This window comes from Spodoptera frugiperda, chromosome 20 (assembly GCF_023101765.2).
Source record: "Spodoptera frugiperda isolate SF20-4 chromosome 20, AGI-APGP_CSIRO_Sfru_2.0, whole genome shotgun sequence".
NCBI classification, from domain to species: domain Eukaryota; kingdom Metazoa; phylum Arthropoda; class Insecta; order Lepidoptera; family Noctuidae; genus Spodoptera; species Spodoptera frugiperda.
This window is the reverse complement of record NC_064231.1, coordinates 441550-456698: the sequence shown is the minus strand read 5'-3', so window position 1 is coordinate 456698 and position 15149 is coordinate 441550. Positions and strand designations below refer to the sequence as shown.

General features: G+C 35.0%; 2 protein-coding genes across 2 annotated transcripts in view; one reads left to right on the top strand and one right to left on the bottom strand.

The window, feature by feature from the left end:
• Positions 1-15149, bottom strand: part of LOC118262024 (cuticle protein 7-like) — a 93276-nt gene that overhangs the window by 43207 nt on the left and 34920 nt on the right. The window lies entirely within an intron of this gene.
• Positions 1735-12884, top strand: LOC118262027 (cuticle protein-like). Its single transcript, XM_035573125.2, has 7 exons — positions 1735-1881; positions 2151-2414; positions 2575-2741; positions 2885-2930; positions 9875-10216; positions 11605-11771; positions 12580-12884. Exons 1-7 carry the CDS (start codon positions 1870-1872, stop codon positions 12794-12796), a joined length of 1215 nt encoding a protein of 404 aa, XP_035429018.2. The 5' UTR covers positions 1735-1869; the 3' UTR covers positions 12797-12884.

The window sequence follows — 15149 nt, the reverse complement described above, 5'->3', positions numbered from 1 at the left end:
CAATAACGTTACACTAATTTAAACCACTCACATAATTATATCATCCACTTTTCACCATTTGTATTAAATGTCGCAAGCAACAGGGCCTCTAGTGACCTAATTGCTATTGACCAAATGTTTTTTTTTTAATGTTAAATGGGCCGACGTTTGGCCGCTATCTCGCCTGATGGTAAGTGATGATGCGGCCTACAGTGGAGCACGTCTGCCCATAAGCAACCTATTATTTTACCATTTCACCGACTCCGGGCCATTACCGATAATTTTTCTTACACTTAAAAACACTTTGAGCGATCAATAAGCCTTTACAACTATTATTATGAATCAACTAAACCATTCCTATTTCTCTTAAGCTTTTTATTTACTTTTTAACTAAAATAAACTACTGACTACATAGAATATCGTGTAGCGACAGAAGAGATAAATATTTCGTAACTAATCTATGGACAAATTTAAGGGTGCTTTTTTCTACCAGAAATGTTCTATGCTTACGAAGATGGAATATCTAAGCTGTGAAACTATGTGACCGTTTCCACCAATACTAAGGTATTCAGCAGTGCGAGGAAGATGAGCAGTATATGATGTATTGATAGTAGAGAAGCCATTCATAGTACACATCCATCGCACGTATCCATAGCATGCATTTGTCCATATAAAAAAACATAGCTTAACTGAGGCCGTTCCAGTACTAAGCTAGGTGTACCAATTAATATAATTGGTGCACAGCAACGTAGCATAGCACATACCTAGTGGAAAAACACCCTAAACGTTTTAAACTACGATCTTCAACCCTTATGCTAAGTATTAAAATTTTAGTAAACCGTCTTATGTAAAGCAGGATCCATAGTCCTGGGATGGACTGCTATGAGCTATCAGTGACGGCACGTAGATATCGCAGACCCACTTATGTAATCAAAATTATTTAAATAGAAATAAGTAAACGTAATATTATTAAATCTCTCAGTACAAAGAAAGCTGTTATTGTATTATCCTTTAAATATAGAAAACATTTTAACTTTTTACCTTTCACAGTCGACAGATGTACCATCATCGATTAGCAGACGAATGATATAATCAGATATATCTGAAGAGATATTTCTCTTTACGATGGAAAATATTATTGTTCAAACTTATGCAATAAAGCTAAAACAATAGCATAGATGTAATCACGAACAAAATCGAAGATTTTCCAACATCTTGTAAGTGACTTCCGATTTAGACATACCATCAATAGATGTTGCATGAGCAAGCGTGGGACAATACAATTTTAATCACCTTTACAGTATGACATACGAATTATGCAATTTTATAACTAAAGGAAAAAGTGATTACTTAATATATTTTTTTAATACAAACGACGTAAAATGAGGCGTGTTTGTATGATTATAATAAACTTACAAAAAAATATTACTACATAAGTGAACAATGTATTTTATAAATCTGATAACAATAAATGTTTTTAAATAATAACAAATAATTATGTCAATATAGTACAGAATAGTACATAGATTAGTCAACCACAATTATTACGTTTTGTCGTTCGTACTTCGTTCTTGTGGAATAACTGCACGGATGAACAATACATTTATCTCAAACAAAACTTGAATACAACCATCGGGCTTAAACAATCACAAAAAATTATAACAATATGGGCCTCTCACTTATCGTCCATTTTCTCTACATATTGTAGCGATATCGAGAGTTGCGACACTCGATAAAGCGAGCAGATTGGCAATGCGGCAATTACTGTGATCCGATCGAATATCGTCGGGAATAGACCCCCTCCACAACCACCGCTTATGTTTTGTTTGTTATATAAAAAGAGTGCACTATCATACCGATACCAGTCAAGACATTTGAGTCTAAAGCAAAATGTTCTCCAAAGTAAGCTTTATTTCATATACAGGCTAAGTGGGGCTTACATAACATTTAGGACAATTTCGCTCGACGTAATTTATGATTACATTGTCCAATTGCCCGTTTTGAGCTTAGTCGTACTTTGAAAGCTGTAGTGTGGTCGCAAAATAGTCAATTTCAAAACAGGCATTTTGGTTTTAAAAATTCCTTAGAGATCTTCCCAATTAGCTATGATTAAAGAGGGTAAAAAATAAGGGTAAAGAACTTAAATAATAAAATCTGATTGTTTCCCTCAGGTAGTGATCGCTTGTGCCTTGGTAGCGGTGTGCCAGGCTGGTTACATCCACCACGCGCCCGCTGTGTCCTCACAGAGCATCGTCCGCCACGACCAGACCGTGCACCATGAGGCTCCAGTACATTACTCTGCTCCCGTAGTGCACGCCGCACCCATCGCTCACGCTGCTCCCATCGTCCACGCCGCTCCCGTCGTCCACGCGGCTCCCGCTGTCCACGCCGTCCACGCCGCTCCTTCCCACGAAGACCACTACGTCGATGAATACGTAAGAACATATTTATAAGCTAAGTCTAATTAATCTTAAGTTCCCTTTCAATTGACCTATGAGAAATTTCTATCGAGTCAATTTTACATGAAATTGATTGATTACTTAGGTTTTTTATCGATGGTCGGCTTAATCACTTCATTATTAATACATGTTGCAGGCTCATCCCAAATACGGCTACTCCTACTCCGTTGAGGACCCTCACACCGGTGACCACAAGTCCCAGCACGAGACTCGTGATGGTGACGTAGTTAAGGGAGAATACTCTCTGCTGCAGCCTGATGGTTCTTTCCGTAAGGTGACCTACACCGCTGACCACCACAATGGGTACGTAAACAAATGTTCTAGATAACACCTTGAGAATTACTAAGTTCTAGTTTTCATTAACATCAACACAATGAATGTCAAGATAACTACGAGCCGTCATTGTATAGAACAATTTGAAAATAATTGTATTCTTTGTGATACAGATTCAACGCCATCGTCCACAACACAGCGCCCGTGATCCACCACCATTAAATGGAATATTTACCCAACCTGTGATATTAGTGTTAATGTGTTCTTGTAGTCGAGTGTGTAGCCTTCCATCTGTTCTCATTAATGATATTTAGTAATACACTACAGTGCAATAGAACAGGGCCAGCGACAACAAGAGAGTATGAAGATGGGATTGTTTTGTATCACATCACGACTAGTGTATAAGCCATTGAAACATGATTGTATGTAAATAGTTGTCGTTGATACTGTTAAATAATTAACAAGACTGTAGCCATAATTGAGTGTAATGTATCAAACATAATATTTCCTGTAAATAAAAGTGCATGTAGAGTTGATCTGTCTCATGAATGGTCTTCGTAGATGTATGTTATCTGCATGTATATCGTTTCTGTTTGGTGTGGGCAATACATTGTATATAGCTTAGCTTTATCCAATAAAGATGATGATAACGAAAATGGTTTCACATTTATTTGTGCACATATTTTTCCTACCTTAATGGAAGGTTAAGCTTACTATCAAAACTATAATGAAGAAAACTATGTCTTCTTCCGAAAAAAGTATTACGAGAATCTAGAATTAGATCGACTATGATATTGTGTAGGGTGCAATTCCCGCCCGATACAACTATTTTATGTGATCCATAAATTGTTGTTTCGGGTCTAAGTGTCATGTTTATTTGAAATTGCATATTTGTTAACGCACTCACAAAACAGGAGACAAGCCTAGCGTGGAACGACGTTTTCGTAAAAAAAATATTTTGAGGTATAATTTGTTAATGCAATATTTGTAACATTTAAAGGGACCACTTTACAAGTATGACAATAAATTCATGACACAACGTTTCCAAAAGTAAAATAAATCAATAAATATCAAATAAAATGTATTAATCGTGTGATTCGATTATAAATCAATATTAATATACGTGTATGGTATATGCGCAAGAGTCATCTGAAGAAAACTTGTTGCTTCATTACCGATCGTAAGAAACGAGCAAGCGACATGCCATTTTTTGTCCACTACTGTAACCTTTAATGGTGGTTCTGACACTCTTACTACAGAAAATTCACAGCTTTAAATAATATAACAATAATATTAATCTACAATAATAGATGGTATGTTTCTTTTACAATTTTTGTCTGTCTGTCTGTTGTTCCGGCTAACCTCTGAAATGGCTGGACCGATTTTGAAAGGAGTTTTATTGGCAGGTAGCTGATGTACTAAGGAGTAACATAGGCTACTTTTATTTTAGAAAATAAAAGTCCGTAATCCACTTCTTTAAAACAATTAACAGTTTATTTTCTACAAATATGGATGATTCACGATCAGAATTTCATTAAAAATTATTATTATTGGAAATAATATCTGCATGTAATCACCGTCGGTCAGCTTGATCGATGATTACAAATGTATAACGATTACGGGTCACTGGATAACCTTTCGTGAAAATGACAAGTTATCTCAATTTAAGAGAAACTGAGGACACACATGTTGTATACTGGGATTGAAGACTCATCCTTTTTAGGATAAAGATGATTATTGTCGACAATATTCTATTTCGCAATGTCTGGATAGCCACTGTGTAGGTACCAAATAAATATCATATTAGTTTATCGAGTATCTAATAACATATGTATATGCAGGTGAAAAAAGCAGGAAACTTAGGCAGGCAAATCCTACTTATCCCAAGTACCAACTGAAATAGAAATGCAATCAATTAAAGCAACCAGTTTTATCAATGTGACATTTTACATCCAGTTTATCTTAAAGGTGCCACTCGATATCTTCGACGACTTATCTGCTAATCCCATTTATGCCAGATAAAATCTAAGAAAAATTAGGATTTTCTATACCTAATAAAAACATTGAGAAAATATTGATCGCACTGTTACTAACAAGAATCAATTGCAAAATTACATCGACCTAATACGACGTCTAAATTGAAAGAAAATTTAATAAATTAAAGTATTTGACACAAACCATCTTAAAACGTCTTTTTTTTTTGAGGGGGAAAATCATCTGAAGGTTTCTCTCGCTTTGAGTGAGGCGAGAGATAGTGTCAGACTCTTACTAACTAAAAACCAACCCGTTCCTACTCCTGTTTTTCGAACCGGAACTCCCAGGAACCCGCTAGGCAGTCCGCCTCAAAAAGTTTGGAGTCGTCAATACAAACCAAGTTTTATTTCATTAAAACTAACACTATCTGCGCCGAATCCCAGTATAATAATATTTGACCGAAGTATTGCTCAAAATATAAGTAGATGTGAAGAGAAGAAGACCTAGGTCAACAAGTGACCTACAATTAGACGAACATTCAGACTTACCGAAGATGCATAAACCAGGAGCCGGTTTATCAAGTCACCTATAGCAAATTGTTGAATGACGATGATGAAAAGTCCATTCCAAAGGAAGTTACCGTTACGTGAACGGAAGATATTTTGATAGTTTTAAAATACTGTCGGATATCAAATTGATATATTGATCCTTTATAATTAATATAATTAATCAATAGATATTATTATTATAAAAGGAAATTGTTTGGGATGTTGGTGTAAGTAAATAAATTAGTAGTTTGATAAATATCGGTTACGAAATTTTTATCGAAGTTCTAAATATGGGACCAATAATGTAAGCAATGAAAACATTATAGGACTTAAAAGGCTCTGAAACTATTATTTTGCACAACTGATCAACAGTTATTTAAAAAATGTTTCTTACAACAGCCCAAAACGCCTAAAACAAAATATTTTATGTTTTACGCAAGCATTAGACACAATAAATTAAGTAAACGTATATACTAATAAGTAAGTAGATCGTGAAACATCTAGAAATACAAATATTTTTAATGCAAAAACTATTCTTCAGTTTCACAATAAAGTGCAATCTGAAACAACAATTAGACCAACAGTAAACGGTGATAGACGAAACAAAACGTTGCGATAGTCCATGCATTGGACTGAACGTGTTAATTGCACTAACAAGTCCAGTGGAGCGTGAGAAGATATGAGATCTCATCCAAATTGCATATCAACATTACCATACAATGTCCGAACCGAAATAAGGAGTGAAAGCAACTGTACTGGCGGAACTTAAGTCTGGCGACCCGCCGCGCAACCCAACGCAGGTAGCCGGTAAACCCTATATTACCTATTTAATATTCAAACATTTAGCAATTGAGATCACACAGATATCGACTGACTACATAACGACTTTGAATCCAGTATGTACCTTTATTGCGTACTGCAATGTGACAGAAATGCGACGAAGCGTAGGTGTTGTGCGTAATTCATATTTGCGTACAGTTTTAGACGCCGATTTATTGAAATTTAATACTCCTTTCTTTGGATTCGAAGCTTGCGGCGAGTTCTTGATGTAATAACGGTGACCACTTAAACCGATGTCAGATTTATGTCCCCGCATATAAGGTGAAACTTCGGAAAGTTCAATTCGAAATATCGACGACGATGTTCGACGTTCATGATTTAAATATAAAAGCTAAATAAGTATAATTTAGTAAATAAATATTATGCCTGTTTTCCTGGAGAGAAAGAAAGAAGAGAGCTTAAAAGACGTCCGACATTTTTGTCAGTTGTGATATTCCGTCCGATTTGAAAATAGGATCAATCTGCAAAAACACAAAGCACTCCTTTAAATACTTTGCGTCTTTGAGCAGTAAAAGACTTCTTCATATTTTTCATTATTCAACAAATTTTCGTTTATACGTTTTTTACGAACCTCGCTATTTTCATATCGGTTATTTAACGCTTGAAGTAAATAAATCAAACAAGTTTGAATGTACAAGCCGCATTAAAATCGAAAATAATTAATGATCATAACACAACTTGATCTTCATTTAATTACTACACACTCGTACATTCATCAAAGTGCAAACCGCTGACATTTAAAACCTCTTCAAGTTTATTAAACCAACTAAGATGACACGTGTCACTTAGTTCATCTGCCTTAATTAATTGGGTTGGGTTCAATTTGGTGTTACAAAATCTTTATCGCAATATCCAAAATGTATCGCCATAATTGTCAGTGGATTATCGAGTGTCCCCCGTTTTATTAACATCTTGATTGATGTGGGTTACGAAACGTACCCTTTCGTACTCATCACAATAAACTCATCTTACATTCTTATTTTCGAAGATTTACCGGTTTTATATGTTAAACACCGTAAACGAAATTCGGAGAAATCAGGTTCAAATGTCATTTACTTTTAAGGTAAAGTTATTGTTAATAAGGAAATTATTCTTAATTGAATTGCCTTGATTTTACCTTGATTAAGTACTAAATTGAAGTTAACAGTGACATTGGAGATAATTTCAACGCATGTTCAATGCTCATACGCAAGTTGCGTGATACTTGTACACTTGGAACAGTTACTAACATTCCAAGACTAATAGTATTGATATGATCCGTCATGGTTCTTACTACAAGGTCATTACACTCATCATGTTTGATAAATCTCTATTATGTTCGCGTAAATTACGTAGATTGCTCCAAGATTTCAGATGTGCATTAGAGATTCCAGCCTACCAAGACTAACATCAATCACGATGTAGGACGCATCTGTATGCATTTTAGTATCAGTAGCGTGGGAAACTGACGAGCGATATGTTTAACAATAATGATATTATAATATGTACCTACTAGACAAGCAAGCAGCAATGACACTCTAATATCGTCGGTCCAATATTACTAGTCTAAACTAGTTAAAGTCTAGATATATCTTAGAAAGGGACCCATACTTTTGACTCTGAAGCAGGAAGTAGTTTCCATAACGCGTAAATGAAATCTCAAGTTATAGCTTACAAGTACAGAAATAAACTTTATTGGTAAACTGACACTTAACGGTAAAATATAAATTATGGTATTACACAACAGTCTCATCATTATTATTTAAAGGCTATCTCCGTAATATCATTTCGGAGTCCTGACAGCTTAAAAATTTACACTCCAAAATAACAATCAGCGTGATATATGGTGGTAGTTTAAAGGTTTCGCGACGGAGTGCGTATGAGAGATGCGGAGTGTGACCTTCACAGAAAGCCGCGAGAATCACCAAGGAGTCACGATCGAGATGCGAATCGATCGGGGAAATATGCGGTGCGCTGGCGACGACTTGCTCCACCGGTTGTAACGCAGGGAGCACACCGAGAACTTTGTAAGCTTTAAGCTAGATTGTTGGAACCCTAAATAATATATGTAGCAATCTGTACAAATAGTATTTTCTGGTTGCTGATCGTACAGAATCGTAGCCATAAGTAAAACTTTTTCTATTTCCTGTAACATCAAAGGAGTAAAATCTAATTACACTCTTAAATCATGGTTCTGTCTGTATTATTTTACGTTAATATAACATGACCGATACGTAAAGTAGGTAGAAGAAAATTTGGAACTCAGAATGATATTTTATTTGTGAGCAGCGTCACGCCTTTTATTCCCGAAGGGGTAGGCAAAGGTGCACATTACGTCACCTGCTATACGATGTATACTCACTTTTCACCATTTGTTAACACAAATGGTGAAAAGTGGGACTTGTAACCAAGTCCCATGTAATAGGTGGTGAGCTCATTGCCGTATACAGAGCACAATTCCAGACTCCGTGCTACTAAGACATTTTCGAAAAACCGAAAAAAGCCCTTTAATAGGTTTTTTGTTTGTGAATGTTTTTTACAACATATCCTGTAAAATAAAATAAAGAACAAGCCGATAATATCAAAAACGTAATAACAAGGTTTTGCTCCTAGTGTAAAGAAAACCTTACATTGCATAAGAGTTTACTGGATCAGTCGGTGCAACCCAGAGCGCTACTTTCTTACCGGCTGATACTATTCGGACCCGTTTACACTGGCCACTCAGGTCCTCGATACCTTTAGAATGGTTTATGTGCAGATAATCGCGATTAGACATTTGTTTACGGGTAATGCACAAATTGATTAACGGACGCTTGTTGTAAACCCAGCCATTATATAAATTCTATAAATCTACACTTGATTAGGATTTAAATCAGAACAGCAAATGTAATAGTTGATTTAGTGGCTATTGGAAATACGCTCTATATACCATAGTATTCACATTTCCTCATGCATATTACAATTAAAATAGAACCAAAATAGAACCTTTAATTACATCTTTAAAACTCGCAATTAAACTCTGTTTTATTCATAGACGAACAAATCTTATTTCCAAAACAAACATACATCATATTATAGTTATCGGTCAAATGCAAAGATCTTGAATTTGAAATACACAAGTCATGCATATCGTACTACGAATCAATACAACATTGATAAAAGTAATACACTAACCGGTTTGGACATGCAATTCAAATGTTGTTCACATGTGAATAACTTTCAATACAAATATTTTATTGGTATCTTCAGACCCAGCTTTAATTTCATTGAATGATTGGATGATATAATGGAACCTATTTTTAAAATAGCTATTTAAGACTCAACAGGATATTAGAGCAATTATGTCTACGTAAGTAACAGCATAACTTTGTTTATCACTCAATCCATAAGGAAAAAGAACCATTTAGTTTCTACAAACAAACATAAAATATGCAATTTCCTTGTTAAGTTAACACACCTTATATAGAAGCATTTCTTGTAAATAAACAAATTATAGTCTGGAAATTTCTACCATCAAGGAGGTAAGCTTATGAAAACAGCTTTAACTTAACCTTGAACGAAAATGAAAAACGCAATGACGTAATTTAAGGTGTAAAGGTGATCGTGTGTGGCGGTGTCACGTATCGGGCCGGTTTCTCTATATCGGGTGACATGCTCCGACGCTTCCTCCGTCGTATAAAAACTTCAACCCTACCAGCATCCTTATCAATCGAGTACCACACTTCAGTACAACATCAACATGCACTTCAAAGTGAGAAAGAAGCTTTTGGAATATATTGGGAAGATTTTTTCGGACTATTTTAATGAATTAATCAATTTCAGATCGTGGTGTTCAGCGGTTTGCTGGCTTTCTGCCAAGCCGGTTTGATTGAAGAACATGGACATGGGCAGGCGGTTTCTAGTCAAAGTATAGTTCGTCATGATGAGCCCAGTCTTCAACAGCAGCAACAGCATTATACTCCTGTAGTGGCTCAGCACTCGGCCCCAGTTCTGCGTCGTGCAGTTCCTGTGCTCGAGCAGACAGCGTACCTTCAGCATGGCGCCCCAATTGTCCACGCTACTCCTTTAGTTCAACACGTGGCTCCTGCGGCTATCCATCACGCTCCCGTAGTGCAGCATATCTCTCCCGTCGCCATTGGACACGGCGAACAAGTCGAACATCATGTAAGTAATTACTTATCTATGTCCTCTTAACACTTTTTCAACTATTATCATTCTCATAATCTAAATAATTAATAAAAATCTATATAATATTACTTTTGCAATATTACCATTAGGCTCGTGTAACAGAAATGGGCTTTCAAGGCTAGAATTGAAAATTCGATGAATGCACTGAGTCATCTAAAAGTGAACTTATTACTGACTGAAATTTGCGAAATAAATAAAAGGTTTTAAAAGTGAGGTTACAAAATAAATCAGTTCATAAACGAAACAGAATATTTTATAGAAAACATAAGTATTAGCGTCCATTAATAATTCGAAAAGGTCCAAATAAAAGTAGGCAGCGCCTATTCATGAGTAATCTCGATCTTTTTGCATAAGTAATTAGATTTGTCGGGTTTAATCACGAGCATCTAATACATTCATAGTAACATGTTACGTCATATATTCGGTAACTGAACAATTATCTGCATTCGTTTTATTTTAATGATATTCGGACAGATGGGTACGTTTATTGTTAAGTAACAGGCCGACATACCAACATATTATTTAACACAATTTATTTTCTTTAAATGGCTTTCAATGTGTTAACGAGACTCCTTATTACATTTGCCCTTAAGAAGTTATTTTAATTTTATTTTTTTGGCACGACACATCGTTTCCATCAGCTTATCGTCACTTTAATCAATACCAATTAAATAATAAATTTTGTTTAAATGTTCAATAATGAATTTTTTACGTGAAAAAATGTTTCACTTTTGAAGAAGACTTGCTTTTTCTTTGTACATTTTTAAAAACCAAACTGCATCACGATTATGAAAGTGAGTAATGTTATAATGAGGAAATGTTATGTGCAAGTTCTCTAGGTCAAAGTCAAAGAAATATCTCGAACACGTGGTTAAACAAAGTGAAGTGAAAGGTACGATTACAATTAAAATTGTGATCAATTGATAGAAGTCAATTAAATATATATTGTGTAACCCCCTAGTTATTACAAGACTATAAAGTTTTGTAACTCGTACGGGGCAATCTATCAATCTATGATTGGTATTAACGTCTATTTATCAAAAACATCATTACATTTATGTTGATCAACATTTAGGTTTTCGTTCCCTGTTGCAGTTAAACAATTAAGTTGCGAAAAAGAAGACTAATTTGTTCTATTATAATTTAACAGATCTCAATTAATCATTTTAATTGGCACTGTTTAATTTGATTTCTAGTTTTGTTGCTAGTTTCACTTTAACTTTACAGGACATTGTGCAAATCATGTTTTTAAAACTTTTTCTTGCTTGCGATATATTTTGATTATATACTTGAATTTACTAATCGCTATACAGGTAAGCATATCATTCTACTGGTTTCTGTTATAACTGATGTTTACGTTCAAGGCTCCTGCTAAGTACGAATTCTCGTACTCCGTGGAAGACCCTCAAACCGGTGACCACAAGTCCCAGCACGAGTCTCGTGATGGTGACGTAGTTAAGGGAGAGTACTCCTTACTGCAGCCTGACGGTTCCATCCGTAAGGTCGAATACACTGCTGATGATCACAACGGGTAAGACATTAACTTGTTAATTATATTAATCTATGTTTATAACTTAAGCAATGAAAATGGTCACATCAAAATATTTTTATTGATTACGTTATAAATATCTTAATCAAAATCCAGTGAATCCAATAAATCTGTAAGTAAAATTATGCTTACATATAGAACTAAGATGCATATGTTTTTTTTCTGGTCAAGGTCCGTCATCTTAACGTAGTATACAAGATTTACCAATTTATTATTTCAATTATCTCTCTATAACAGTTCTCTCATTTTCATAGCGCAAACCTGACACTTAGTTAGGTGCATAGCATTGACTTGAATAAAAAAATTGCGTCGCAGAGATATAGTAACAATGTTAGTAACACGCGCTTCAATTCCATTCATATGATCTTGCTGATCATCTGTCTTCTTTCGTAACACATCGACTCTGTTAAGGCCAATCCAACATATAAATTACTAATGAATCCGAGCTGGCGAGACTAATAGCGTTTACAAATGTAATCTATTATAGTTTTAATCTAAATCGAGTGTTGTTTCGGTCGATAACGTAGATAGTATCGTTACACCGAACTCTGCAATGCTGCAATTGTGAAGAACACCTGTCTAGCCATAGCTTGTTATGTTAGTTGTATAACAGCGCAAGCAAACTGCATAACAATGTACCATCGTCATTAACTTAATAAGATGCAATTTACTCGTAAAATCGGTTTAGCACTATGAGTGAAATGTATTGAATACTGCAAATTGGTTGTTTGGTTACGTGTGCTTGAAATTGGTGTAAGGTATAAGGTAATAACTTATTTATAAATTATAGGTTCAATGCTGTCGTGCACAACTCGGAGCCATCAGTGCATGCAGCGCCGCCGAGCCCCACTCCAGTGGTTCATGCTGCTCCCGTAGTTCACGCTGCCCCCGTGGTTCACGCCACGCCTGTCGTTCACGCCGCCCCTGTGGTTCACGCGGCACCCCTCGTTCACGCCGCTCCTCTAGTTCACGCGGCTCCTGCCCACTACGTCACTGCCCACCACTAAACTCTATATTAAATACTCGCTAAAATGTACTAATCTCTAATTTAAGCAGTTTCTTTAAATACATTGTTATTAATTTTATACATATGAATTTTGATTATTATTTTTGTCCAACCTTGAATTCGACTATTATGATAAGAAAAAATCAGGGGGAATTCTTATTGATGTGGATAGCAAAATCTGCTATTGGTATTAGTACCTACATAAATATGAAGCGTAATTAATCTTTACACTTTCGTGTTTAAAAAACGAACAGTCACTCACTAAGTAATCCAATTAAGAAATTTATGAAGAGAAAAAATATCGATTTCATGCTTCAAATGAATCTAGGAAATGGTACGAATATTAAGTTAGCAGAAAGTAAACATGTATGGTTAGATTTACGTTGCGTCGGCTCCGGTACAAGTAGCGCTGCAAACAATTCATACGCATCCGATATGTGGTGTTAAGTAACTGTAATTGGTTATTAGTCGCACTATTCAAGCTTATACTAAGACGTAATAGAGAAAATAATTTCATTAATTACCAAGAAAACGTGAAACAAGGTTTGCATACACATAACATTAGTCGAAGAATAAACTGTGGTCAAGAATGACAGACTCGAGTTTGCATACACATAACATAAATCGAAGAATAAAATGTGGTCAAGAATGACAGACTTATGTACACCTATGACATTATGATGTGTCTACTTAACTAGCTATAGCTATGGAACTAGCCAACTCATAGTAGTTGAGTAGAGGACCAAATAACCTCTGTATATAAGTTTTTAAACTGACATGATCACTAACACTATTATTAGAACTTATGACGGGATATGTACCATGTACCACAAGAGTCATCAAAATAAATAAACATGGTAAATATCCCGTCATAAGTTCTAATAATAACCTCTGTATACTTAGAACCACGCCGCTTAGATTCTTTCACATCGTAATAATTACAATACTATAGAAGGCACTTTTGTTTACGAATATAATTACTATATTAGGAGTACATTACTTACATCATAATTTTATCAGATGACGGAAGTTTTACAAATATACGTAACTTGCCGTTTTTGAGAGATCTTGATGTTACAATCATGAAATGGAAAATGTAGTTCACGAATATGCAGCTAACAGTCACGGAATTATAAAAACCTACTTTGTTTTGATATACGAGTACACGACATATTACAGAAATTACATTTCCATATAAAGACTAACTTGACTTATTAGGTACTCAAAGATAGAAGTTATCTAAAATATAGTGGAATGCAGTGTAAATAATGCTTAAATTATAAGTGGTACAGCGTATTTTATAAGGATTAAGTTCGAAAATTGTCTAAGTTTCACCTCAAACATAGAAGAGCAACAAGCCAAAGTTTAAAGTTAAGTATTTATCTAGTCTTAAGTATCTATCAAAAATAAAATGTATCATTCAAATAATACGATCCTAATTTGAATAACATACTAATAACTAGTTTTTAAATAAATGTAAACAATCATAAACCATGCAGCTACACAGACATTGTTCATCTGCACACATTTTAAAGACGAACCTCTATTTGTTCAAATCATAAACAGAAGCTGCCGCAACAGATTTCTGTAATCGAGAGCAATCCGTATGTGTATAATTCAAAAAATTACATACTTTGAAGCCCCAGGTTGTACTGAGAAATCGGTTAATTACTTAATGTACGAAAACGTGACGAAAACTTATAATACATTGTTTTATAATCCCTAGCAAGGTCGAGTTGCAACCATTATGTCTTTTGGCTGCTCTCGCACATAGCAACGCTCTACTTACTCGAAGTAATTACAGGTTAACGAGGTACATTGGTGAGAAGAATGTACTGAGTGTTATTAATTTATTTAAACGATTAAGTAACAGTAGGCTCGTCACTCAAATTGAGTTTTAAAAGAATTAATTAGTCGTAAAATTCTAGCGCGCATTATTAAAACAAAAAGTCATATTTCGTGTGTTAAATCACTAGCAATCCAGTTTTGTATGACGCGTAACCAAGTTGATAAGTCGTCAAGTATTTGTGTGCTGTACACGAAAAGGCGTGCAAACTTGTGCCCAGATGCATAATTTGACAACGTCTTGTCAACACTAATCTTATGATTTGTTGAATTCTAATGCAGGACTTATATACGGAAATGGACTTTGTGGGCAAAGAAAGGCCGCTATTTGAAATCCTTGCAACTGGTTTCTGCATGTGTCGATAACAGATCTAACACGCATCCATCACAGTTTGAAAGTATTTCTAGATTAATACATATTAAAACAAGTTAAAGAGCAAAATAAGCATATTCTTGCCTAATATCGACCTCCAAATCTGTAAATTTGCTAATTGGGTAGTTCACACACA